The sequence below is a fragment of the Aureococcus anophagefferens genome (assembly GCF_000186865.1).
Source record: "Aureococcus anophagefferens unplaced genomic scaffold AURANscaffold_12, whole genome shotgun sequence".
Taxonomy (NCBI): Eukaryota; class Pelagophyceae; order Pelagomonadales; family Pelagomonadaceae; genus Aureococcus; species Aureococcus anophagefferens.
The window spans coordinates 861,372-885,831 of NW_008705572.1; the positions used below are offsets into that span (position 1 = coordinate 861,372).

The window sequence follows — 24,460 nt, forward strand, 5'->3', positions numbered from 1 at the left end:
CTTCGCGCCGTCGTCGCGCGTGGCGACGACGACGTCTCGCGCGGCGACGTCGACAACTTCAAAAACGACGAGGCGCACGCCCGGCGCACCTCGACGGAGCGCCAGGTCCAATCGATCATCATCGTCCAACAGCTGCGCGATGGCCGACGGGTCGTCGTCGTCGACCCTGCCGGCCACCAGCGTCGCGCGATCCAGCCGCTCGCCCGCGGGGAGCTCGCGCTTCGACTCGCCCAGCGACGCCTCGCAGGGGTCGCCGTCGGCCGTCACCAGATCGTCCAGCGCGCAGAGCTCGTCCAGAACGTCGCCGACCGTCGGGTAACTCGCGTCGCCGCGCTTGTCGCCGCGGCTCCGCGCGCGGCCGCGGAACGAGGCCGCGGCGGCCTTCGCCTCGCCCTCGTCCTTGGCGTCGGCGAGGCTCACGCGCACGTCCACGGGCCAGTTGCGGTTCGACGCGAGGCTCACGCGGACGTGGACGTCGAAGCGCGGCGCGCTGTGCGGCAGCGGCACGGACAGAGCGGTAAAGGGCTCGTAGAGCACGAGGGACTCGCCCGTCTCCTTGCAGTCGAGCTTCGCGCGCGTCTGGCCCGTCAGCGCCGTCGTCACGAAGTGGTCCTCGCGCCGCGCCGCGTTCGTCCAGCACGCGTCCGCGACCGCGCGCTCCGTCGCCGACGGGTCGCCCGGGACCTCGCGGACCTTCGCGTTTTCCGAATCGACGACGCCGTCGAGGTCGCAGCGGCCGTCGACGACCTGGGGGTTCTCGAGGTAGGGCTTGCTCCCGTCGCCGATGCCCGAGAGGTCGTCGCCGAGCCCCTCGAGGAGCTTCGACGCGAACTCGAACGCGTCCTGCTGCCCGTAGCCCGCGAACGTCGCGTCGAACTTGCCGACGACGCGGCGGAACTTGTGGGGCGCCACGGGCCCCTTGCGCGTCGCCAACGCCGCCACCAGATCGCCGAAGGACGCCGCGAGCGCCCCGCGGGGCGAGTAGCGGCTGTCGACGTTGACGTCGTACGCGTACTCGCCGCTCGCGAAGTAGTCGCGGATCGGCGGCGCGTGGCAGAGCGCCTGCACCGTGGCGTTCATGTAGCACGTGTTGCCCAGGTTGCAGAGCCCCGCGTCCCGCGCGGCCACGGCCGCGCCGTCCTTCGCGTCGGGGTCGCCGTGCGACCGCGACGTCGACGTGAAGCTCCACCGCTTCTTCTTCGGCGCCGGGACCGCGCCCTCCTCCTCCCGCGGCTCCAATCGTGCCCAGGCGCGGTCCTCGCCGCCGACGACGTTCTCCAGGGTCTCCTCCGAGGTTTCCAGGGTGCGGAACTCGCCGCCGGCGCCGGCCTTGAGCAAGGCGCGGCGCTCGTCGGTCTTCTGCTCGCCGTCGTCGTCGGCCTTCGCGAGGCAGCTCCGGACCTTGGCGTCGACGCGGCCCAGGGTCTCGTGGGCGCTGATCTGCAGCGTCTCCACCAATTCCTCCTTGTCGTCGAGCACGTCGACGAAGATGGGGTAGAGCTCGAGCTCGAGCGCGTCGCCGCCGACGTCGGCGACGGACCGCTCGATCGCGCCGTCCGCGCCGTACCAGGCCTCGAGCGCCCGCCAGGCGTCCTCGCGCAGCACCTCGTAGTCGACGCCGAGCTGGGCGTCGCGTCTCAGTCGCGGCACGCGCAGGTCGTCGCCGATGATCAAGGACCCGTTCGCCACCGAGTTGGGCTTGTCGCACGTGCCCCGTCGCGGCCGCGTCGCGACGCCGTCGCCCCGCAGGAACGCGAGGTACAAGGGCCGCGGCGCCGTCTTCAGGCGCACGAGCAGCTCCGTGAAGTCGCGCTCCCCAAAGGGGAAGACGAGGGCCTCGCCGTTGACGTGCGTCAGCGCGTCGTCGACGTCCAACCGCGCCTCGTGCGGGCACGTCTTCTTCACGTGGCGCACGCGCAGCGAGCTGTGGCCCATGAGGCCCAAGGTAAACCCCAGCGTCGACCCGGCGAACTCCAAGGTCTGCGTCGACGCCACGGGCGCCTGGAGGCTCCAGAGCTTGAGGTCGCCCGTCGTCCCGTCGCCGCCCGCGGCGGCCGCGGCGGCCGCGCGCGCGGTGTCCGTGTAGGTCTCCCAGTCGTCGAGCCAGCGCCGGCTCACGACGAACCAGGACTCGCCCACGTTCAGGTCCCGCGCGCGCAGGTCGCCGAACCTGGGCGCCGCGAGGCGGTCGACGATCGTCCGCTCGAGGCCGACGTCGCCGGGCCGCGCGGCGCCCCAGACGAAGGCCGCGTCGCGCACGACGTCCCTAAACTCGGAGGGCGGGGCGCTCGAATCCAACAGGGGCGCCAGGTTCGCCACGAGCTCCGCGCGGTGCAACACGCCCGACCGCGTCTCGTCGACGGTCTCGAAGAGCCGTCTCGCGGCCTTGCGGCTCACGTTCGGCCCCAGGGCGTTGCGAAACGCCGCGACGTCGACGGCGCCCGACGCGGACGTCGCCCGCAGGCGCCGCCAGAGCCGGTCCGCGGCGACGCGCTCGGGCGCGGACTCGTCGGGCGGCGCCTCCGGGTCGTCGCCGCCGCGCGGCGTCTCCGCGCCCTTGGCGTCGTCGTCCTTGGCCTCGCGCCGCGGCGACGACCCCGCGCGCACCTCCGCCGGCGACGGGCAGAGCGCGCGGCCGCAGCAGGCCGCGACGAGCTCGAGGTCCTCGAGGTCCTCGGCGGCCGCGACGAATTGCGCGCGGCTCGCGAAGCCCCGGGGCAGCGCGCCCCGCAGGGCCAGCGCGACGCGGTCGCCCAAGGGCGCGCCCGGCGGCGGCGACACGCCGGGCCGACCCGCGCCGTGGTTCAGGAAGCGCCGCGCGAACTCGCAGAGCTCCGCGGCGTCGGCGCCGTCGCGGTCGCGCCGCGCGACGCACTCGAAGAGGAGCAGCGACCGGTCCGCGGCGGACCCCCGCGACGCAACCCTCAAAGCCGCGCAGAACTCGCCCCGGGAGACGAAGCCGTCGCCGTCCCGGTCGCAGGCCTTGGCGAGCGCGCGCGCGACGTAGCGCGGGAGCGACCCGTCGAGCTCCGCGAGCACGCGCGCGGTGAAGAAGGCGCGCGACATGCGCGGCTCGCGCTCGCGCTCCCCGGCGTGGCGGCTCCCGAAGCTCAGGTAGCCGCCGCGCGAGCTGCTCCGCGACCCCCCGCCGGACTGCCGCTCCTCGACGCCGCAGAGCCGCACGAAGGCCGCCGTCGTCACCTCGTCCTCGAGGGCGAAGTGGCCCTCGTCCCGCGGCGGCGGGCTCACGCTGCCCGCCTTCCGCGACGCCTTCAGGGACCGCCGCATTGCTGGCTTCCGGCAGCGCGCGAGGGGCGCACCGCTGGTCCAGCCTTTAGCACTCGGCTGCACTCTGGCTGCGCGTGCAGCGGCCTTGAAGAGATGTTGCCGGCTGTAAATTCGTTTGGGCATGCTGCTGCTTGTCAAAGTACACTCCGACTCCTGAACGTGTTGCGATAAACGCCGAAGCGCGAGTCGTTCCGCCTGGGAGTTGGATCGTGCGCTCGAAAACGAAGACGATGCCGCCGCCGTCGGCGAGCCGGCGGGGCAGCCTCGACGGCCAGCGGGAGGCGAGCCGGCGCCACAGCCTGCCGCTGTCGTCGCCGCGGCCCGGGCTCGTGCGCCAGAACGCGACGAAGGTGCTGCTCCACAAGTCGATGCGCAGCTCGTACCGCATGGGCAACGACCTCGGCGAGGACATGCGGCTCTACTGGCAGTACGGCAAAAAGTTCATCCACGACTCGCTCGGCATCGTCTTCATGGGCGTGGGCCTGGGCCTGCTGTCGCTCTACCTCTTCTGCGCCGAGGACCCCAAGGCGTTGCCCAAGGACACGCACGGCTGGCCCGAGGTCGCCGCGCTGCCCCTCGCGCTGTCGATCATCGGCTCCGCGCTGAGCTTCCTCCTCGTCTTCCGCCTCTCGTGGGCCTTCAACCGCTGGAGCGACGCGCGGTCGCTCATGGGCGCGACGACGACGCGGCTGAAGCGCTTCTCCGTGCTGCTCCACTCGCAGATCGGCACGGACGGCGGCACGCCGAAGCAGAAGCTGCTCCTGGACGAGTGCACCGTCGTCCGCCGCGCGGAAATCAGACCAAACTTTGAAATTCTCGAGCTCGGTCAAATCGAAGTCGATTCGGCTGATTTTGGGACGGATCGATTGCTCTCAGCGAGTTCTCGAAGCGCGGCGAAAGAGTCTGGTCTAAACCGTTCGATTACGCGCACATTGAAGTCGGGTTGAAGATTTGATTTCCACGCAGGTCGTCTGCGACCTCTACTTCGCGGCCGTCGTGCTGAGCCTCGAGAAGGGGCCGACGTACACGTACCCGCGCGGCGACTTTGCGGCGTCTCGGGTTGTTTGTGAGACGGCGGCCGGGACAATTTTTCGCGACTTAGGCGACAAGCGGCCCGCGGACGTCATCGGCCGCACGGCCCACGAGCAGGTGCTCGCGACGCACCAGTGGCTCGCGCACCTCGTGCGCAAGGGCGGCGACCTCGACCTCGTACCCACGGCGGCGGCCGAGTCGGCCTACGACGACCACCGCCACCTGCTCCTCGAGTACTTTTCGTCCCTCAAGATCAAGACGACGCCGCTGCCCCTGCCGCTCCAGTGCCTCGTGAGCATCCTGAAGATCGCCTACACGGTCTTCATCTTCCCGCAGACCATGGCCTACGCCTTCGTCATGAAGCTGTCGTCGGGCCACCACGAGAAGTTCTTCATCTGGCGGAACCCGGTCTACATCTGCGCGTACCTGCTCATCACGACGCTCGGCGTCCTCTTCTTCACGGTCATGCACCTCATCGCCCTCGAGCTCGACGACCCCTACGGCGACGACCTCAGCGACCTGCCCATGAAGCAGATCCACAACGCGCTCAAGGCGGACCTCGAGGCCATCCACCACACGTCGACGCACGTCTTCCTCGCGCACACGCGCGCGGGCGACCTCGAGCTCGAGGAGGAGGACGACGAAACGCCGACCTTCGGGGAGCGCGTCGGCGCGAGCTTCCGGATGAGCAAGGCGCGCATCTCCGCGTCGCTGAGCAAGGCCGCGCTCCACGTCCCGCCGTCGCCGACGCGGTCGCCGCTCGCGCCCGCGCCCGCGCGCGGCGACACGGCCGACAGCGCGCTGTTTCGCACGCTCATGTCCCAGCACCTCGACGACGACGACGACGCCGTGCTGTAAGGTTTTTTTGTGATCGGGGATGGGTGGTGGGACGGCGTCGGTGTGTCCATCCCGATCCAGAATTCGCTCGACTTGCACAACCAGAAGCCGTCGCCGGACCGTCGAAGTCGTCCCGTGCCAACCATGCCGATGCTCCCGTTCTTCGGCAGTGCCCCGCCGGCCTTCCTGTCGGCGCGCATCAAGATCGAGGCGAGCAACACCGCGTCGATCTATTCCGTCGATCTATTCCGGCACTGTTCCTCGGGGCACGTGCCCGGCGGTTAACACCACGCGCGGAGCCCCCGACCGCGGGGACACCCCCCACCCGGCCGCGAACCCATTAGACCCCGGGCGACGACGACGCGAGCGCCCATCGCTCGCGAGATACGAGACCCGCGCGCGCGTCCGGTCGCGCCGACGCGATCGCTCGACGATAACCGCCGCCCCGCCCCGCAGGACAAGGACAAGTTCCTCGAGTACGCGCTCACCTTCGGTCCCGCGGTGAAGAAGTTCGGCGGCAAGATCGTCGTCAAGACCGCGGACCTCGACGTCCGCGAGTCGTCGCAGGGCGCCGAGGGCCTGCTCACGGTCATCGAGTTCCCGTCCATCGCCAAGGCCAAGGCCTTCTACAAGTCGCCGGAGTACGAGCTCACGCAGGACATGCGCGCGTGCTGCTCCAAGTGCGACCTCGTCATCGCCGAGGGCCGCGCGGCCGCGACGCCCGGCGCGGGCAAGGGCTTCGTGATCACTCGCGTGAAGGTCAGCAACCGCGGCAAGCTCGCGCGCATGCAGGACCACCTCGAGCCCCTCGTCGAGATGTCGAAGAAGCGCGGCGGCCGCATCCTCTGCAAGTCGCCCGACCCCCACGTCATGGAGAGCGAGCAGGGCGCCGAGGGCGCGCTCATCGTCATCGAGTTCGCGGACGCGTCCAAGGCCCGGCTCTTCTACGAGTCCGACGAGTACCAGCTCCACAAGGCGGAGCGCGAGGCCTGCTCCGCGGCGGACCTCGTCATCGCCACGGGCATCACGCCCCCGAAGTGAGCGCGCCGCCCGCCAGCGCGGACGCGTCGGACGGATCCCCGACGCCCGCGGCGCGACGCCGTCGGACGGCGGCGCGGCGAGCTGCATCGAGCTCCGCCAGCGCGCGACGACGCGGACGCCACCTCCTCTCCCCCGTCGGTGTTCAAGATCCCGACGCCCTGACCCGCGCGTGAACCCCGCGCCTAAATCGAAGAGCAACATCAGCAAGTTGAATGAGTGAGTTTCGGGGCATTGCGGGAAGGCTGATGGAAGCTCTCCGGAAGTAACGCCGGTGGCAGCCCGTTTTACAACGTTAGCTGATGCAGACGTCGTGGTACGAGCAGCAGCTCGCGCGCCTGCGCCTCAAGGCCAAGGACGAGGCCAAGGACAAGAAGAAGCGCATGTTCTCGCCGCTGATCCCGGCCGTGCGCGTCGGCGCGCGGCTCCGCGCGGCGCGGGCCGCGGCCGCCGGCCTGTCGACGGAGGCGAGCCCGAAGTCCGCGGGGAAGACGCCGCGGCGCCGCCTCGTCGACAAGCTCACGCCGAAGAGCCCGGGCGCCGCGATGCGCCGCCTCCGCGCGTCGCTGGGCAAGCTCGGCGACAAGTCGCCGAAGACGCCGTCGACGCCGTCGCTCTACCTGCGCGACTACCGCAAGAAGGTCCTGCGCGAGAAGCGCACCGAGGACATGTACCACTCCATCATGCACCACCCGACGCCGTCCCAGAGCGACGCGCGTGCGGCCCGCGCGGCCCGCGGAGGCCCGCGCCTCGGTTCGCGGGGCCACCTCCTCCTGGACCAGCACGACTCAAAGCAATGGCTCGGTCTGTGCGGCCTCGACCAGAAGCAACGGACGCGAAACGACGGCGACGGCGTCCGCGAGGAGAAGGAGGTCGTCGAGGAGGAGGAGCTCCCCGTGTACCTCGACCGCGAGAGCACCGTCGCGAGCTCCGTGTCCTTCTACGACGACGGCGTCGACGTCACGGACAGCGCGACGGCCGCGCTCGAGGACAAGCCGACGAACACGAGCATCGTCACCGTCGTCACGGCGCGCGACGCCGACATGGCGACGGGCTAGGGCGCCGGGGCCGCCTCCCGACCTCCGAGCTTCGCTGCTTCCAGCGGTCGATTCACAGGGGGAACTATGGTCAGGGTCTCTCAGTAGGACGTGTTGCGGCGGCGCGACGCGGACGGCGGCGAGTTCCAGGCCGTCTGCGGCGTGAGCGGCGACGGCGGCCGCTCCGTGTTCGACTTCGCGCGGGGCTGGCGGCATTCGCCGACCTTGGGCGGCGTCGGCGACGGCGGCGCGGGCGGGAGGCGGTGGATGGTCTCCGAGTAGCCGCCGCCGACGAGCGCGCGGAGCTCGACGACGCAGTGGTCGCTGCCCTTGAGCGCGAGCGCGCCGTCGGACGTGCCCGGCCCCATGCACTGGACGACGTTGATGTCGCAGAAGTAGGCCCGGAGCGCCCGCGCGGGCGTCGCGTGCGTGAGCACGAGCGTCGGCTCGACGGACGCCTCGACGTCGAGGAGGCAGCCCTCGAGGCGCTGGCAGAGGTCGCGGTACGACTCGCCGCCGCCCCGCCGCTCGTCGAAGGCGCGCGCCGCGTGCGCGTCGCCCGCCGCGGACGCGTAGGGCACGAGCAGCGGCGCCAGCGCCGACGTGAACCGCACGGAGCGGCCGGGCCGCTTCAGCTTGTTCGCCGCGATGACGGCGCCGCGCACCGTCGACGCGAAGACGGCCGTCGGCGGCGCGGCCGTGGCCTCGCACCACGCGGCGAGGCGGTCGCGGAGCTCGTCGTCGTGCGTCACGCGCACGTCCTCGCCGCCGTACTCGGGCTCGCCCTTGCGCGGCGCGAGCGCCACCAGATAAATGGGCCGGTCGTCGACGTGGATGGCGAGGAGGAAGGGGAGCACGGTCTTGGACATGCGGCCGTAGATGGACGCGCACTCGACCTTGCTGCTGAAGTTGTAGAGCTTGATGAACGCGCCCTCGTCCTCTTTTACAGTTTCGTAGACGGCCTCGTAGTTGCGCACGCGCGCGCGCAGGTCCTCGAGCGCCTCGTCCTCCGATAATCCGGCAAAGTCCGGCGAGCTCCGGACCTTGGTGCGCATGTTCATCTCGAGCACGCGCGCGTCGTCGCAGATCGTCTCGAGGAAGATGATGCCGCAGCGCCGGCCCGTGCCCGCGAAGCGCGCGACCGTGCGCTCGACGATGGCCCGGCGCCGCGCGCGCGTGCTGTTCGTCGCGTCGAAGAGGCCGATGTCGCCGCCGTCGGACTGGAGGAAGTCGTAGAGCGCGTCGAGCGTCTCCATGGCGATGGCCTCGCGCTTCGCGAGCGCGGCGTCGTCCTTGGAGTCGAAGAAGGACGCCGCGCCCGAGCTCGGCCGCGGCGACTCGGCCGCGTCCGGCGCCGCCGGCGGCGGCGCGCCCGTCTCGCGGCGGTGCTTGCCCGCGTTGAACGTGCCCACGCGCAGGCCGCTCCACGTGAGGAAGCCCCTGAGCTTCGCGCTGATGAACGACTTGCCGCGCGCGGGCATGCCCACGAGCACCAAAAGGAGGTAGTCGCTGTGGTGCGTCAGGCGCCGCCGCTGCGTCAGCGCCGCGACCTCCTCGAGGCCCGACGCGTCGAGGTGGCCGGCGGACTCGTAGTAGTCGATGGCCTCGCTCGATTTCGTGGGCTTCATGGTGCTCGCCGACGCGTCGCCACGGCGCGTCGGACGCCACGCCCCCCGACAGGCCCTCAAGTCGGGAGAGCCTCGACGTCGACTTTCCGAACTTCAAGGTGCCGTTCAACTTTCCCTTTTTCAAGCCGCCGCGCGACTTGGAAGAGACGGCGAACCCACGCACTTGAAGCCGCGAGGAGCTTACCGCGCGAAAGCACGGTCAGCCGAGGAGGAAGTCGAGGAGCTGCTTCGTGCGCGCGGGCGACAGGTCGCCGGCGCCCACGGGCCCGTGCTTGGGCTTGTCGATGGCGAGCGTGGCGACGCCGTTGCGGAGGTTCGTCGCGCCGCTGTCGAGGGGCAGGAAGCGGAGCTGGGCGCGGAAGCGGCCGTTCCACGCGTCCGGCTCGATGTCGAGCGCGGGCGCCCCGACGGCCTTCATGGGCCCCATGAGCTCGCGCTGGCGGAAGTCGTAGAGGAAGAGCGCCGTGGACGGGCCGATCTTGTGCATGTCCTTGAGGTTGTTCGGCGGCAGGCCGAAGAGGCGCCGCTGGAAGACCTCGCCGCGCGTCTTGTGGTCGCAGAGGAAGATGAAGCCCGCGGCCGCGCCGCCGGAGGGGGGCGCGGGCGCGGGCGCGGGCCGGGGCTTGGGCGCCGCGCGCCGCGCCGGCGCCGCCTCCCAGCTTTCGGCGCCGCTGGCGCCGTTGGCGCCCTGGAGCCGCTTCGACGCCTCGCTCAGCGCGTCGCGGTGGCGGGGCGGCACGCCCATGCGCTCGTAGTCCGCGGCCGCGAGCCGCGCGACGAGCGCGACGCTCGTGATGTTCTGCGCCTCGAGCGCCGCGAAGACCGCCGGCGGCACGTCGAGCGACGCGAGCTCGCCGGCCATGCGCCGCCCCGCGGACGGCGGCGGCGGCGGCGTGTTGGCGTAGTGGGCGTTCTGCAGCATCTGGGGGAACGGGTCGCAGCCGAAGGCGTCCTTGACGCCGGAGATGTAGACCATCGTTGCTGCGGATGAAGTCGTGAGGGCGCGGTGTCGAGCGCGGGCGCCCGTGTCGAGTGTCGGGTCTACTCGAGGAGGCTACAGGCCATAAGCGAGCCCTTCGAGCCGGCTTCGAGCCGCTTCGCGCCGGCGCCGGGTGTTTGAGCCGGCCTCGAGCGGGAGTCGCAATCGCCGCCCGGAGCGCGCCTAGCCAAAGGCACGACGTCGTCTCGGCCGTCGCCGTTAGAGAGTGGTGCACTAGCAACCTGGCACCGCATAGGGCCGAGCAAGCGCGGGACCGCGAGCCGCGCGCAGGAGCGCCCGCGCTACCGCGGCGCTCGCGCGGCGCGGCGACCCGGCGAACAGGAGGTATAGATGTATGGTAAGATGGAGAGAAGCCAGCAGCTCGCTGGCTGGCTGGACGGAGGGTGAGCGCGGCGAGCAACTTTCACTTTCGCCCCGGCCCGGCCTCCAGAGGCGCTCTCGCGCTCTCTTGGCGGGCGGGCGAGCTGCTAGTTTACGACCTGGTGGCGCCGCGCAGAGGTGCACCTGGCGGCCACGCTGGCGCAAGAACTGCGGGGATGAGCGACGACACGGGTGGTGCGCCACCCGACGACGCGCCGGCGCCGGCGCCGGCGCCGGCGCCGCCAGCGCCGCCGGAGGACGAGCAGAGCGCTCCTGCGTACCGCGTCAAGGTCTACCGGCTCAACGAGGACGGCCAGTGGGACGACTGCGGCACGGGCTCCGTGACCCTGGCCAAGGGCTCGGCGCCGACGATCCTCGTGCTCAGCGAGAACAACGACCGCGGCGCGCGCGGCGCGCTGCTCGCGAGCCGGCTCATCCCGAGCCAGGACGCGTACACCAAGCAGGGCGAGAACATCATCACCTGGGACACGCGCCGCGGCGACGGCGGCTCCGTCGATAGACCGCGTCCGACGCGCCGCCGCGCCCGCGCGCGCCGCGCGCCGCGGCCGCCCGCGCGCGAAATTCCGCGAACCGCCCCACGTTTAGGCGATCGCGGACAAGGCCGCGAACGAGACGGCGTGCGTCGCCCTGAGCTTCCAGGAGAAGCACGGCTGCGACGACCTCTACGCGCGGCTCCAGGCCGCCGCCGCGCGGCTCATCGCCGCGCTGAGCCGGAGCCGGAGCCTGAGCCCGCCGCCGGGCGACCGCGGCGCGCTCGCGGCGCTCCGCGACGACGAGCCGGGCCCGCCGGGCGTCGACGACGACGGCGACGCGGCGCGCGCCGTCGCCGTGCTGTTGCGGCGCCAGGCCGAGGCCGAGGCGGGCCAGTTCGGCGGCGGCGACGGCGACGACGGCGCGGCCGCGAACCACGCGCGCGCGTTCCTCGCGCACGTGCTCGGCGCGCGCGGCGGCGCGCTGGGCAAGCTCCTCGCCGCGGACCCGGCGCCCCAGGCCTGGCACGCCCTGCCGGCGCCGTCGTCCGCCGCCGCGCTCGACGAGTGGGCGTGCACGCTCGCGCGCGCCGCCGCGAGCCCCGCGGCGAAGGAGCGCTACGCGGCGACGCTCCTGGCCGAGGACTGCCTGCTCCTGCGCCAGCTCGCGGCGTCCTTCGACGACGCCGAGGACGGCGACGACGTCGAGGTCCTCGTGAAGCTCGCGGACGTCGTGAAGTTGGTCGTGCTGCTCAACGAGCCGCCGCTCGTCGAAGCGTTGCTCGACGACCCGCTCTTCGAGCCGGTGCTCGGCGCGCTCGAGTACGCGGCGGACCTGAAGAAGCAGCACGCGGCGCTCGCCGTCGACGACGGCGCGGCGCCGCGCGAGCGGCGGTCCTGGGTCGAGCCCGACGAGGCCGCGCGCGCGGCGGCCGCGCGCGCGCCCGCGGCCCCGGCCCCCGCGGCCGCGGCCGCGCCGCCGGCAGGCGCCGCGGACGCCGACGCCGAGGTCGCCGCGGCGACGGCGGCGGCGCCGGACGACGACGACGAGGCCGCGAACCGCCGCGCGAGCGTCGAGTCCGGCAATTCCGCGGCGACGACGGAGGGCGCCGTGAGCGACGAGGACGCGCGGTTCCGCGTCGGGAGCCCGCTGCCCGGCGCGCTGCTCGGCGACGAGCGGCCGCGGACGGCGGCGGAGGCGCGGCGCGTGCCCCTGCGGCGCCTGGCGCTGCGCGCGTCGCAGATGCGCGAGGTCGTGCCCATGGAGGACGCGACGCTGCGGATGCGCGTCGTCCAGAACTTCCGCGCGGCCGTGCTCAAGGAGGCGGCGTTGCGGCCGGGCATGGACGACGCCCAGCTCTCGTCGATCCACGGGTTAGTCTTCAGCAACAACAACGAGATCCTGAGGCGCCTGTACGACCACACGGACTACCTCAAGCGCGTCGTCGCGCTCGTCGGCTCCGGCGCGCCCGAGGCCGCCGCGGAGTCGCTCGAGGCGGATTTGCTGGAGGACGGCGACGGCGGCGCCGAGGCCGCGCACCGCCGCGACCGGGGCCTCGCGCTCCGGTTCCTCCGGGAGATGGTGGGCCTGAGCCGGAACGCGCAGCCGCAGTCGCGCGACGCGCTGTACCGCCACCTCTTCTTCGAGACGGAGCTCTACGGCGCGCTGGCGACGGCGTTGGCGGACTGCGGCCACCGGAGCCGGCCCAGCGGCGCCGGCGGGGACGGCTACGCGCACACGGCCGCCGCGGCCGTCGAGCGCGCGTGCTGCGCGGAAATCGTCGCGACGGCCGTGCGCGTCAACGCGTCGTCGCTGCGCCACGACGCGCTGCGGCGCGAGGACCACCCGGAGCCGCCGCCGTGGCACGCGGCGCAGAACGGCGGAAACGACGACGCGAACAAGAAGGCGCGGAAGGGCCCCGCGCCGCGGCGGCCGGGCGCCGCGCCGCTCGGCCTGCTGCCGCGGGGCGCCGCGGCCCCCGCGGCCGGCGCCGGCGGCGCGGCGCGGCGGGGGCCCGCGCTCTTCTGGGTCCTGCGGCTGCTGGCCTGCGACGGCGACCTCGCGACGCTCATGCACGCGAGCGACGCCGCGCGTTTGGTCCTCGACAGCGAGACGATGGACGAGCCGGAGCGCGACGCGTTCCTCGCCCTCTTCTACGACAAGTACCTGCCCTGGCTCGTGGAGCCCCTCTACGACGTCCGCGTCGTCGGCGGCGACGGCGTCGAGGTGCCGCTGGAGGACGCGGCGCCGGGGCCGGGGCTCCGCGTCGCGAACGGGGCCGCGTGCGCGCACGTCTGCGAGCTGCTGGCCTACTGCGTGCGCGCCCACGCCTACCGCATGAAGTACTTCGTGCTGCGGAACCACGTCGCCGCGCGCGTCGTCGCGCTCGTGGAGTGCGGCGGCGCGTACGGCGACAAGCCCTTGGTGCTCGCGGCGCTCCGGTTCGTCCGCGCGTGCGTCGGCGCCAAGGACGACTTCTACACGCGCTACCTCGTGAAGAACGGGTCGCTGGGGCCCGTCTTCCGGCTGCTGGGCAACGCGGCGGCGGCGTCGCCGGCGCCGCCGCCGCCGGAGGACGACGGCGACGCGACGAACGACACCGTCGAGCCGCGGCCGCGGAATCGGCCGCCGCGCGTCGTGCCCGGCGACTCGCTCGTGACGTCCGCCGTCGCGGAGCTCGCGGAGTTCGTCCGCGTCGAGAACGTGAAAGGGCTCGTGGCCCACATCGTCGAGGTCCACGGCGCGACGCTCAAAAAGTCCGTGCTCCACCGGAGCCTGCTCGAGGGCCTGGAGACGCGCCACGCGCAGAACAAGGACCTGCTGGAGCGGGCGGCGCGGGGCTTCGGCGGCGCCAAGGACGACGCGCCGCTCACGGCCGCGCAGCTCGAGCGGCGCGCGCGCATCGCGACGGAGGACGCGGACGAGGCCTACTTCGACGACGACGACGACTTCGACGACGACATGGACGACGCGTCCGACGACGACGAGGCGCCGGGCGCGCCGCCGGGCCCGCCGCCGGGCTTCGCGCCGCGCGAGGCGGCGCGGCGCCGGCCGCCGGGCCGGTCGCCGACGCCGCCGACGGAGGACGACTCGTCGGACAGCGACGCGTCGGGCGACTCCGCGTCCTCGCGGCACCGCGCGAAGCGCGGCTTGGACGGCGCGCGGCGCGCGCAGCCCCGGTCGCCGTCGTCGGCGGCCACGGACGGCGACGACGAGTCGACGGCGTCGTCGAAGCGGCCGCGCACGGAGAGCGAGTCGAGCGACGACGACGACTTCAAGCCCCCCGTGCGGGCGCCGCCCGCGTCGTCCTCGCCGCCGGCGTCCGCCTTCTCCGGCGGCGCCTTCGACGCGCCGAAGCGGCCCTTCGCGCGCCGCGCGCCGACGGCGCTCGTCGTGAAGAAGATCGAGTGGAGCGCGGAGAAAGCCGCGGACCTCGACGGCTTCGCCAGGGCCGGCAACGACGACGAGCCGCCGGCCGACGAGCCCAACGGCGCGGCGAAGAAGGCCAAGCTGGGGGAGTCCGACGCGTCGCAGTCGTAACACCTGCTGGAGCATTAGGTAGCGGCTCGAAAGTGCACGGCGGACCTTGAAGTGCGCTTGCACGTCATTTCAGCTGTTCTCGTTGGTTCTCTGGGGCAGCTTCGACGGCGTCACGGTCGCGAGCATGTCGGCGGACGCGAAGGACGTCGAGGCCATGTCCATAAAAGAACTAAAAGCCCTGATCACGTCCGCGGGCTTGTCGACGAAAGACTGCGTCGAGAAGGCGGACCTGCGGCGCCGCGCAGCACAGGCGCGCCTCGCCGCGGGGGGGGGGGAGCACGTCGCCGCCGGGCGCCGCCGCGCCTGCCGCGCCCTCCGGCCCGTCGCCGTTGGGCAGTTGCGACACCCCGTCGACGTTGGGCGGTACGGCCCAGCAGGACGCCTTCGCCTGGCTGGTGGAGCTCCTCGGCCCGCTCGAGGGCCGCGCCCGCGAGCTGCGGGGCGGCAATCGCGGCAAGCTGGACGTGATGGTCCTCGACCTGCGCGTGCGGCGCGGCGCAGATCCGACGCCGGACGACCGGATTCTCGCGGACGCGCACATGTTCTCGCGCGCCCGGCCGAAAAGCATCGTCTCGCACATGGACAGCCTCGGCTTTCCGAAGTCGTTCGCGCGGCCGCAGGTCGCGATCATCCTGTCGAAATGCAGCTTTCGCGAGGAGGACACGACGGTCATCTGCTGCGTGGGCGACAAGGTCCCGCCCCGGGGCGGGCGGCCGCCACCGAATTTTAACCACACCTTCTTCAGCACGTGCTTCGACAAGCTCCAGGGCATCCGCGATCGCGCGGCGGCCCGGCTCGAAGAGAAGATGATGTCGAAGGGCGAGCTGGACACCCCGGAGCAGATCGCCGCGCGGGCGCGGACGCGCGGCGACCGCCACGCGTGCGGCGCCTGCGGGAAGGTCGAAGAGAAGATGATGTCCTGCGCGGGCTGCAGGCAGGTGCGCTACTGCTCGCCCGCGTGTCAGAAACAGGCGTGGAAGGCGCACAAGCTGGACTGCAAGAAATACCAGAAGGTTGCCGCGGACGTCGACGCGACGCGCCGTCTGATGGAGGAATCGGGGAGCGTTTGGTGCCAAAAAAAAGGGAAGGACGTGGCCAAGGGCCTCTCCGGCTGCGGGCTCGACGCGATGCCGTCCGCCGAGGAGATGGTCGCCTTCCAGGTCAAGGTGAAGCGGTTCGAGAAGGTCCTCGTGCAGTCGGGCTACCTGTCGAGGCTCGTCTGGGAGGCGCGGGGCGACAAGTGGTGGGAGATCGGCGGAGATTCCGTCGACGCCGTCCGGCGCGCGGGCCTCGCCGGGACCCGGCAGATTGGGTGCATGATCAAGAATGGCGACTTCGAGGACTGGTGCGCCCGGACCAACGAGAGCGTCGAACGCGTCGGCAAGAGCGCGTCCGGGCTGGCCATGGAGTTCTTCGACGCGAGCGACATCCGCCACTTCAAGGATGTCCGGCCGGGCCTGGCTGTCATCGAGAAGGCGTTCCGCCACCCCGGTTTCGACCCTACGCATCACTTCATTTGTGGCTTCCTGGATCCGACCTACAGGCCCTACGCGGACGCAACCATCTGCGTCCCCTACGAGCTCCGCTTCAACCTCTCGGACCCCGGCGGGCTGGATGACAACGGTAATCGCATCGATCAATCGATGCGCAAAAGGATGATCGACGCGCAGACACTTACTCGGTAATGAACTAAATTCCAATTCTGAATTACCCACGTCACATCATCGATGCCAACTTCGCCGCTTAGCGCGTAAGCGACGCGCACCGATAATACGCGCAATGCCGCGCTACAGCCACCCCTCGGACTCGGGGAACGGGTCCGGCAGCGCCGCGGGCGCGGCGGGCGCGGCGCGCGCGCGGTCCTTGCCCTTGGCGCGCTTGATGGCGAGCATCTTCGCGGCGATGCGCTGGGCGACGGCGTTCTCCTCGCCCGCCTCGGCGAGGCCGTGGACGCGCTCCTCGTGCGTCGTGACCTTGGACTTGGCGAGGTTGCCCCGGAGCTTCTCGACGACGGCCGCGGCCTTGGCCCGGTCCTCGGCCTCGCGCCGCTCGGCGTCGGCGAACTTGCGCGCGAGCGTCGCCTGGGCCGCGGCGGCCTCGCGCTCCGCCGTCGTCCGCTCCGCGAGCGCCGCCGCGGCGTCGCGCTCCGCCTTCTCCGCGGCGCCCGCGCGCGCGGCGCGCACGCCCGCGTCGAGGCTCGGGTCGATCTCCGCGTGGACCGAGACCTCGCGGCTCACGACGCGGCCGCCCGGCGACGCCGCGCCGTCGCCGCCCGCGTCGACGAGCCTCGACTGCACGAGCTCCGCGGCGGTCGGGTCGCGCGCGCACTTGTCGACCGCGTAGGCGTCGAGCGCGCCGAGCAGGATCGCGTTCGCCGCGTCCATCTGGGCGCGGACGACGGACGCGCGCTGCTTCGGCCGCGGCGCCGGCGCCGCGCGCGTCTTCGCCATCGCCTCGCGCTCCGCCCGCATCTTCGCCGCGGCGTCCTCCTTCGCGCGCTGGCGCGCCGCGTTGGCCTCCGCGACCTCGCGCGCGCGCATGACGGCCTTGGCCTCGACGATGGCCGGCCCGAGCACGGCGCGGTTGATCGCGGCGACCCAGGCGTCGGCCTCGGCCGCGTCCCTCGCGGCGCAGCGCACGGCCTCGCCGCCCGCGCCGTTCACGAGGAACATGGGCTTGGCCCCGGCGACGCGCGTCGCCTCCGAGTCGTTGTCGAGGCCGATGCGGCCCTTGACGGACCCCTCCCAGGAGTACGTGAGGGTGTTGATCGACGGGTCGAGGTCGAACATGCGCCGGGCCCAGGGCTTGTAGGGTGAGAAGTTGCGCCCGCGGCCCTGCTTCTCGAGGAAGCCCGTCTTCCGGTCCGGGGCCGCCATCTGCGCGAGCGCCTCCGTGCTCGGTCGCTCGGGCATGGTTCGGCCGCGAGAGAGGGGCAGCCGACGCCGCTCCAGGAATGGCCCAGACTGAAGCTCCTGCCCAGGCTGGGGGTTCCGCCGAGCGGGGCAGCCTCCTGGATGGCCGCCCAGACTCCAGGGGCAACGAGGGTTCAATGAAAAGATCGCTAAGAGACTGCCTCAGCTTATGGCAGCAAGACCGAGCGCTGCCTCTTTTGTCCCAATGGCAAGCGTGCTCCTCGCCATCGCACTCCTCGCGACGCCAGGCCGCAGCACATCATCCATCTTCGATGCGACGCCCGTCGCCGACGCCGCGGCGCACGTCGGGCGGCTGCCGGCCATGGGCTACAACACCTGGAACGACCTGCGCTGCGACGGCGTGTCCGGGGCGCGCATCGTCGCGCTCGCCGAGGGCCTCGTGGCCAGCGGCCTCGCGGCGCGGGGCTTCACGTTCCTGAACATCGACGACTGCTGGCACGAGGAGCTCCACGGCCCGGGCGGCGAGCTCGTGCCCGCGGCGGCCGCGTTCCCGGAGGGCCTCGGCCCCGTCGTCGACGCCGTCCACGGCCTGGGCCTGAAGTTCGGCATCTACGCGGACCGGGGCTTCTTCACCTGCGCCTTCCGCGCCGGGAGCCGGGGCCGGGAGGCGACGCACGCGCGGCAGTTCGCCGCCTGGGGCGTCGACTACCTCAAGTACGACAGCTGCTGGGCGCCGAACGTGCGGCGCAGGGGCGCCCTCGAGGACTACGCGAAGATGCACCGGGCCCTGCGGGCCCACGCGCCCAAAATCCAGTTCTCGCTCTGCGGCTGGAGCGGCTGGTACGCGCCGGCCGTGAGCGCCGTGCCGGGCGTCCACAGCTGGCGCGTCGGCGCGGACTGCGACGAGTGGGGGAACATCTACGAGGTGTCGCGGACCATGGAGGGGCTGGGCGACTACGCGGGGCCCGGCCGGGGCTACAACGACCCGGACATGCTCGTCGGCACGTCGGGCGCGAGCTCCGTGCGCCTGACGCCGACCCAGAGCCGGACCCAGTTCCTCCTCTGGGCCGTCATGGCCGCGCCCCTGCTCCTGGGCACGGCGCCGGGCGACATGAACGCCTGGGACTTCGAGACCTACTCGAACGAGGCCGTCATCGCCGTCGACCAGGACCCGCTCGGCGTCCAGGGGGCCGTGGTCCAGTCGGACTGCCCGGCCCACGCGCCCAAGGACAACTGGTGGTGCTCGCCCTGGTCCATGCCCCGCGACGTCGCCGACGTCTGGACGTCGCTCCTCTTCACGGTCGCGGCGGTCGCCGCCGCGACGGCCGCGCTCCTCGGCCTCGCGGGGCGGCGCAAGACCGCGGCGTGCTGCGTCGCGTTCGCTCTCTGGGCCGCGTCCTACACGCGCGTCATCGCTGGCGCGCGGCCCGTCGCGCCGGACTGCGCGCAGGTCTGGGCGAAGCCGCTCGCGGATTTCGGCGTCGCGCTGCTCTTCGTCAACTGGGGCGGCGCCAACGCGACGGTGGCCTGCGACGCCGCCTGCCTCGTGCGCGCGGGCGTCGACCTCGGCGCGCCGCTGCCCGTCGCGGACCTCGCGGGCCGCGCGCCGCTCCCGGACCTCGCGGGCGGCGTCGACGCGCGGCTCGCCGCGGACCTCGCCGGCGACGGCGGCTCGCTCCTCGTCAAAATCGGCGGCCGCGCCGCGCCCCTCCCGGGGCCCTGGGGCGACACGCTCCGCTCTTAAAACTCGGGTTCGATCGGCGTGTTCGACTTGCAGTGCAAGGTCAACATTTGTGATTTTTGTGGCCATGCATGGTCGAGGGCGGCCATGCAATGGTCCTCTCATCGTGAGAGGGCACGAATGGACGCAGCTTTGTGAGAGCCAGGCAGGCCAGCGATGCAGCGCAAATCGTCGGCGCCGGCGGACGGCGCCGCGCTGCCGTCGGCGGACCCGCGGCGGCGGCGGCGGCGGCCGCAGGCGCTGCGCCGGGTCCTGCGCTGGAGCGCCTACGCCGTCGTCGCCTGCCTCGCGGCGCGCGGCGCCGCCGACTTGTTCGCCTCGGAGCGGCCCGACGCCGACGCGGGCCCGCAGCTCCGCGGCGGCGGGCCCGCGCCGCGGCTCCGGCCGCCGCGGCGCCAGCGCCGGAGCGCGCCGCTCGGCGACGCGGGCGGCCTGAGGCGGTTGGTGGTCGTCGCGGGCCACGCCGTGACCATGGCCGAGAGCCTCGAGGGCGTCGAGGAGAACGACGCGTCCTGGTACCTGCTGGGCTACCAGCGGGGCCGGGACCTGCCGCGCGAGTTCGTCAAGCACGCGAGGCGCGGCGCGGAGCTCGCCGCGGGCCGCGACGACGCGCTGCTGGTGTTCTCCGGCGGCCAGACGCGGCGCGACGCCGGCCCGCGGTCCGAGGCCCAGTCCTACTGGCTCCTCGCCGAGCACTTCGGGTGGTGGGGCCTACCGGGCGTCGCGGCGCGCGCGACGACGGAGGAGTACGCGCGCGACAGTTACGAGAACCTGCTCTTCTCCATCTGCCGCTTCCGCGAGGTCGCGGGCGACTACCCGGAGGCCGTCGACGTCGTCTCCTTCGACTTCAAGGAGCGGCGCTTCGTCGACCTCCACGCGCCCGCGATCCGGTTCCCCAAGGACGCGTTCCACTTCGAGGCCGTGCCCGTCGACGGCGGGTCGCGCTTCGACGGCGCCGCCGCCGCCGAGGGCGAGGCCGCCGCGGCCGCGGCCTTCGAGGAGGACCCCTACGGCTGCGACGGCGAGCTCCACGCGAAGCGGCGGTCGCGGGACCCGTTCCACCGCGGCGTGCCCTACGGGACCGTCTGCCCGGAGCTCGGCGGCCTCCTCGCGCACTGCGGCGACCGGCTCTACCAGGAGGCGCTGCCCTGGACGGGGGACAGGGGCGTCCCCCAGTTCGCGCGCGGCCCGCCGCCGAAGATGCTCCGGCCGCGCGGGCCGCCCCGGCGCCACCACCGAACATGATGTTAGTGCGTCTTGCGGATGAGATGCGTCGACCGCCCGGGGACCCCCGGGACGACGTCGAGGACCTTCTTCGACTTGCTCGCGGACCGCGGCCGGTCCGGCAGCTTCACGGGCAGCATGTGCGTCTGCCGCGCCTTCGTCCCCGGGACGACCTCGATGTGGCCGCCCTTGCTGCGGTCGCTCGCGGACCGCGGCCGGTCGCCCGCGGCGGCGAGCGGCGCCGTCGGCGACCCCCGGTCCGTCGCGGACCGCGGCCGCGCGGCGCCGAAGAGCGACGCCTTGATGTTGTCGAGGATGGACCCCTTGCGCGTGCTCGCGGGCTTCTCGTAGGCCTCGGGCGTGAGCTCCGGCAGCACGGCGTGGCGGAGCTCCTCGAAGTCGACGACGTTGTCCATCTTCGTGTCGATGGACCTACGGAAAGGCGCGCGCGTCTCGCGGGCGCGCGCGCGCGCGCGCATCGCGAGGGGCGGGGCGACGCCGCCCCGCGCCGGAAGAGGAAGTCGAAGGTCGCGTAGGTCATGTGGATGTTGAGGTTCCGCGTGAGCATGCGGAGCTCGTGGTAGTTGAGGCGGCCCTTGCCGTCGAGGTCGAAGTTGTTGAAGCAGACGAAGAGCTTGCCCTCCTTGTCGCTGGACGAGCCGATCTTCTCGAGCATGCGGCTCCGGAAGCTGTTGATGGCCTCGTCGCGGATGGCCTCGTAGGCCTGCTCGTCCGTGGACTCCTGGATGTGGCCGATGATGTCGAGGTCGATGTTGACGACGGCGTGGACGAGCGCGGCGGACTTGACGATGGCCGTGAGGCAGCCCGTCCAGAGCACGGGGGGCACGAAGACGAGGGCGACCCAGGCCGCGCCGAGGCGCGCGGCGATGCGCCCGAAGGACATGAGGAGCAGGGCCCAGTAGAGGCAGGAGAAGAGCAGGAGCACGTCGAGCACGTTCATGTACGACTCCGAACCACCGAAAGGATACACGTACTCGAGCTCGGGCCGGTCCATCTTCCGCGCCATCATGGCCCAGGCGCTCTTCTGGAAGGGGTTCAGCGTCGACGACCGGCGCCGCTTGTTCGTCACGTCGCCCGCGAGCGTGCCCATCATCGACGCGAACTCGAACGCGCTGTTCGTCAACGACGCGCGGCGGCCGCCCTCGCTGGACCGCCGCGAGCTCGCGGAGCCGCGGCGCTGGCGCCCCGACGGGCGCCGCGGCGGCGGCGGCGCGTCGGCGCCCGTCTTCGACTCGCCGACGAGCTGCGCCTCCAGCGCGTCGAGGTCCGCGTCGCCGGATTTCGGCGACGGCGGCAGGCGGCGCCGCGTGGCGACGTGGGCGCCCGCGCGCGCCTCGCGCACCTTGTCGAGCTCCTCCTTGTCCGGCGCCGACGTGCGCCGCTTCTGCGTCTCCACGGTGAAGTTCTCCCACGCGGAGTTCGTCCGCTTCATGAGGTCCGTCGGCCGCCGCGGCAGCGTGCGGCCGCTCATGCCCACGCTCGACATCTGGGGCAGCAGCGGCGGCATGGCCGCGACGCCCTCGGGGTGCACGCGGCTAGGGGTCGCGACGGAGCCCGCGGGGCTCGCGCACCGCGCCGCGTCGAGCGCCTTGCCGTCGCCGTGCTCCGCCGCGGGCGGCGCGCCGCCGAGCCCCGCGTCCCGCTTCGACTCCATGCGCCGCATGCCCGGCCGCTGGCGCGGCGCGGGCGACGACGACGGCGTGACCTCGCGCTTCGACTCCTGGCGGCCTAAACCCCGGCGGGGCCCGCGCGGCGTCGCCGTCGCGGATAGGTTCGAGTTCTGGCGCTCCATGCCGCCGCCGGGCCGCCGCGGCGTCGGCGGCGACGGCGCCACGGGTTTCGCAACCGGCTCCGGCGCCTTGGTCTCCTCCGCGCCCTCGTCCTCCTCGCCCTCGGCGAACGCTTCGCCTAAAGCGGACTCGGACGGCGGCGCGAGGCCGGCCTTGAGGCTCCCCAACAGGCTCGGCCGCGACTTGTCGCTCGACGAGTCGAGCTCGCCGGGCCGCGCCGTGCCCATGCGCACGAGGCTCGACCGCCGCCGCTTCACGGCCGCGTCCTTGACGGACGGCGGCGCGCGCCGCGGCGGCGACGCGGCCGGGGGCGCCGCGGCCTTGGGCGGCGCGTCCTCGTCCTCGTCCTCGTCGCCCTCGGCGAAGTCGCAGGCGCCCAGCGCGTCGCCCATGATCGACGGCGTCGGCTCCGCGCGCGTCGCGCCCTGCTGCGCGGGCCGCGACTTGTCGGACGCGTCGAGCTCGCCCGGCCGCGCGGTGCCCATGCGCACGAGGCTCCCGCGGCGCCGCGGCGGCGCCTTGGACGGCGCGGGCACGAAGGCGTTGTCCGGCCGCGCGGACCGCAGGGGCTGGATCTCCGCGAGCGCGGCCGGCGGCGCGTCCTCGTCGGCCTCGCTCGTGCTCGAGTCGTCCTCCTCCTGGAACGTGCCCAGGGACGGCGCCGCGGACACGCTTTTGGGCGCCTCGTCGAGCTCGCCGACCTGGCCCGTGCCCGACCGGGCGAGCGTGCCGGGCTGCGACTCGCCGCCGTCGTCGTCCTCGTCCTCGTCGTCCTCGGCGAACGCCGCGAGCGACAGCGACCCGGACGACTTCTGCGGCGCCGCGTCGAGCTCGCCGACCTGGCCCGTGCCCGACCGCGCGAGCGTGCCGGGCTGCGACTCCTCGTCCTCGTCGCCCTCCTCGGCGAGGGCCAGGCCGCCGAGGGGCGCCGCGCGCGGCGTCTTCGCGATCGACCGCCGGAGCTCCTGGGGCCGGCCCGTCGCCGTGCGCACGAGCGACGGCCGCTCGACCTCCGACGTCTCCTTGAGCGAGTTGAGCTCCGCCGTCACGAGGGACCGGTCCAGGCCCTCGGACGCCTTGGGCGCGACGTAGGTCTCGCCGGACGCGATCATGCCCAGCGTCCGCGCGGAGCCCCGCGCGACGACGGTCGCGCCCGCGGACGCGCGCGCGGCCTTGCCGCCGCCCGTCGCCGCCTTGAGCTCGTTGGGGTGGGCCGTCGACATGCGCACGAGCTGGGACGGCCGCCGCTTCGCCACGGGCTTGGCGACGAAGACGTCCTCGCCGTCGTCGTCGTCGTCGCTGTCGCTGTCGCTCGCCGCGGCCGCGGGCGGCCGCTCCGCCGTCGCCTCCAGACTCCGGCCCGCGACCTTGGGCGTCGCGCCCATGGACGCCGGCGCGACGGCGACGGTGTCGCCGGACGCGGGCCGCGGCGGCTCCTTGGGCCGCTTCTCGATGACCTCGCCGTCCTCGATCTCGATGGCGCTCACCTCGTCGTTCGTCGGCCCGCGGGCCGCGGCCATCTCGCCGAGAGCGTCGTCGACGGCGTGCGACGCCGGGTCCGCGGACCGCGCCTCGTCGACGACTTTTTTCTGCGACGCGAGGAGCCGCGTCCGCCGCTGCGTGTCCTGCGTCTCGAGCTCGTCGGAGCCCAGGAGCTTGAGGAACTCCGCGTCGGAGACGATGCCCGCCTCGACGAGGAGCCGCTCCGTCATCTTGCCCGTGCAGTACACGACGAAGACGTTGAGGGCGAGGAGGAGCAGGCCGAAGAGCACGAAGCCCGCGGCCGCGAACTTCTCCGGGTCGTCGCTCCGCGCGTCGCCGAAGACGGCGCCGTAGAGGGGCCCGAAGACGTAGGACCCGAGCCAGGTCAGCCCCAGCAGCGCCCCGACCTGGAGCCAGGCGCCCGGCCCCACGTCCATCATGGACAGCACGTGGTCGTCGAGGCACTCGTTGAGGTAGCTCGCGAAGTCGAAGGCGAAACCCACGTCGTAGCGCAGGAGGAAGAAGCCGCGCAGGATGTTGAACTGGGCGCAGTCCCGCGTGAAGAGCACGGGCACGTAGAGGCTCATCCTCCAGCCCACACTGCCGATCTTGCCGAACGTCGCGCGCCGGAGCCGGTCGCTGAGCTGGTTCGGCGAGAACGTCGACGCCGCGTGGTAGCGGCGCTTCGTGGACGACGTCAGATACATCAACGCCATGCACTGCAAAACGAAGACCAGCGCCAGCGACGTGATGACCAGGTTCACGTACTCGAAGACGCGCCGCGTGTCGCCGGAGATGCGCGCGCCCGTCCCCGACGTGAGCACCGCGGTGCCCAGAGAAATCACCCCGACGATCATGAGCTCCTTGTAGACCTTGTCGAGGGCCAGGCGGTACATGGACCCGGACAGGGCGCCCTCGACGGTCTTGAGGAACGAGTCGAAGAGGATGATGAACCCGATGAACGCCATGAACGCCGTCGCGACGCGCTCCGCCGGCAGCTCGAAGGCGACGCGGAAGAGGTCGCCCATGGCGTAGGCGTCGTCGTCGCCGCCGCCGTCGTAGGCCGTGGCGTTCGCC

At 72.7% G+C, this 24,460-nt stretch overlaps 6 protein-coding genes across 6 annotated transcripts in view; 4 read left to right on the forward strand and 2 right to left on the reverse strand.

The window, feature by feature from the left end:
- AURANDRAFT_64951 (hypothetical protein) overlaps positions 1-3,288 on the reverse strand; it is a gene marked incomplete at both ends in the record, with an annotated part of 4,934 nt that extends 1,646 nt beyond the window's left edge. Inside the window, one exon of the mRNA XM_009039781.1 lies at positions 67-3,288. Coding sequence (XP_009038029.1) covers positions 67-3,288 — 3,222 coding nt within the window. The remainder of the gene's footprint in view (positions 1-66) is intronic.
- Positions 3,289-3,518: 230 nt separating this feature from the next.
- Positions 3,519-5,178, forward strand: AURANDRAFT_64952 (hypothetical protein; the record flags this gene model as incomplete). The annotated part of the gene is made up of 3 exons (XM_009039657.1): positions 3,519-4,067; positions 4,255-4,354; positions 4,391-5,178. The coding sequence occupies 3 exons, from the start codon at positions 3,519-3,521 to the stop codon at positions 5,176-5,178; spliced, it is 1,437 nt and encodes a 478-aa protein (XP_009037905.1).
- A 2,155-nt stretch (positions 5,179-7,333) lies between these two features.
- AURANDRAFT_71830 (hypothetical protein) lies at positions 7,334-9,929 on the reverse strand (the record flags this gene model as incomplete). Its single annotated transcript, XM_009039780.1, has 2 exons — positions 7,334-8,840; positions 9,106-9,929. The coding sequence occupies 2 exons, from the start codon at positions 9,834-9,836 to the stop codon at positions 7,334-7,336; spliced, it is 2,238 nt and encodes a 745-aa protein (XP_009038028.1).
- Positions 9,930-10,396: 467 nt separating this feature from the next.
- AURANDRAFT_64954 (hypothetical protein) lies at positions 10,397-14,252 on the forward strand (the record flags this gene model as incomplete). Its single annotated transcript, XM_009039658.1, has 2 exons — positions 10,397-10,732; positions 10,827-14,252. The coding sequence occupies 2 exons, from the start codon at positions 10,397-10,399 to the stop codon at positions 14,250-14,252; spliced, it is 3,762 nt and encodes a 1,253-aa protein (XP_009037906.1).
- Positions 14,253-17,369: 3,117 nt separating this feature from the next.
- On the forward strand, positions 17,370-18,332 carry AURANDRAFT_27878 (hypothetical protein; the record flags this gene model as incomplete). The annotated part of the gene is made up of 1 exon (XM_009039659.1): positions 17,370-18,332. A coding segment is annotated over one exon (963 nt), but the record flags the coding sequence as incomplete, so codon positions are not given.
- A 966-nt stretch (positions 18,333-19,298) lies between these two features.
- On the forward strand, positions 19,299-20,018 carry AURANDRAFT_13322 (hypothetical protein; the record flags this gene model as incomplete). The annotated part of the gene is made up of 1 exon (XM_009039660.1): positions 19,299-20,018. A coding segment is annotated over one exon (720 nt), but the record flags the coding sequence as incomplete, so codon positions are not given.
- Between the last annotated feature and the right edge of the window lie 4,442 nt (positions 20,019-24,460).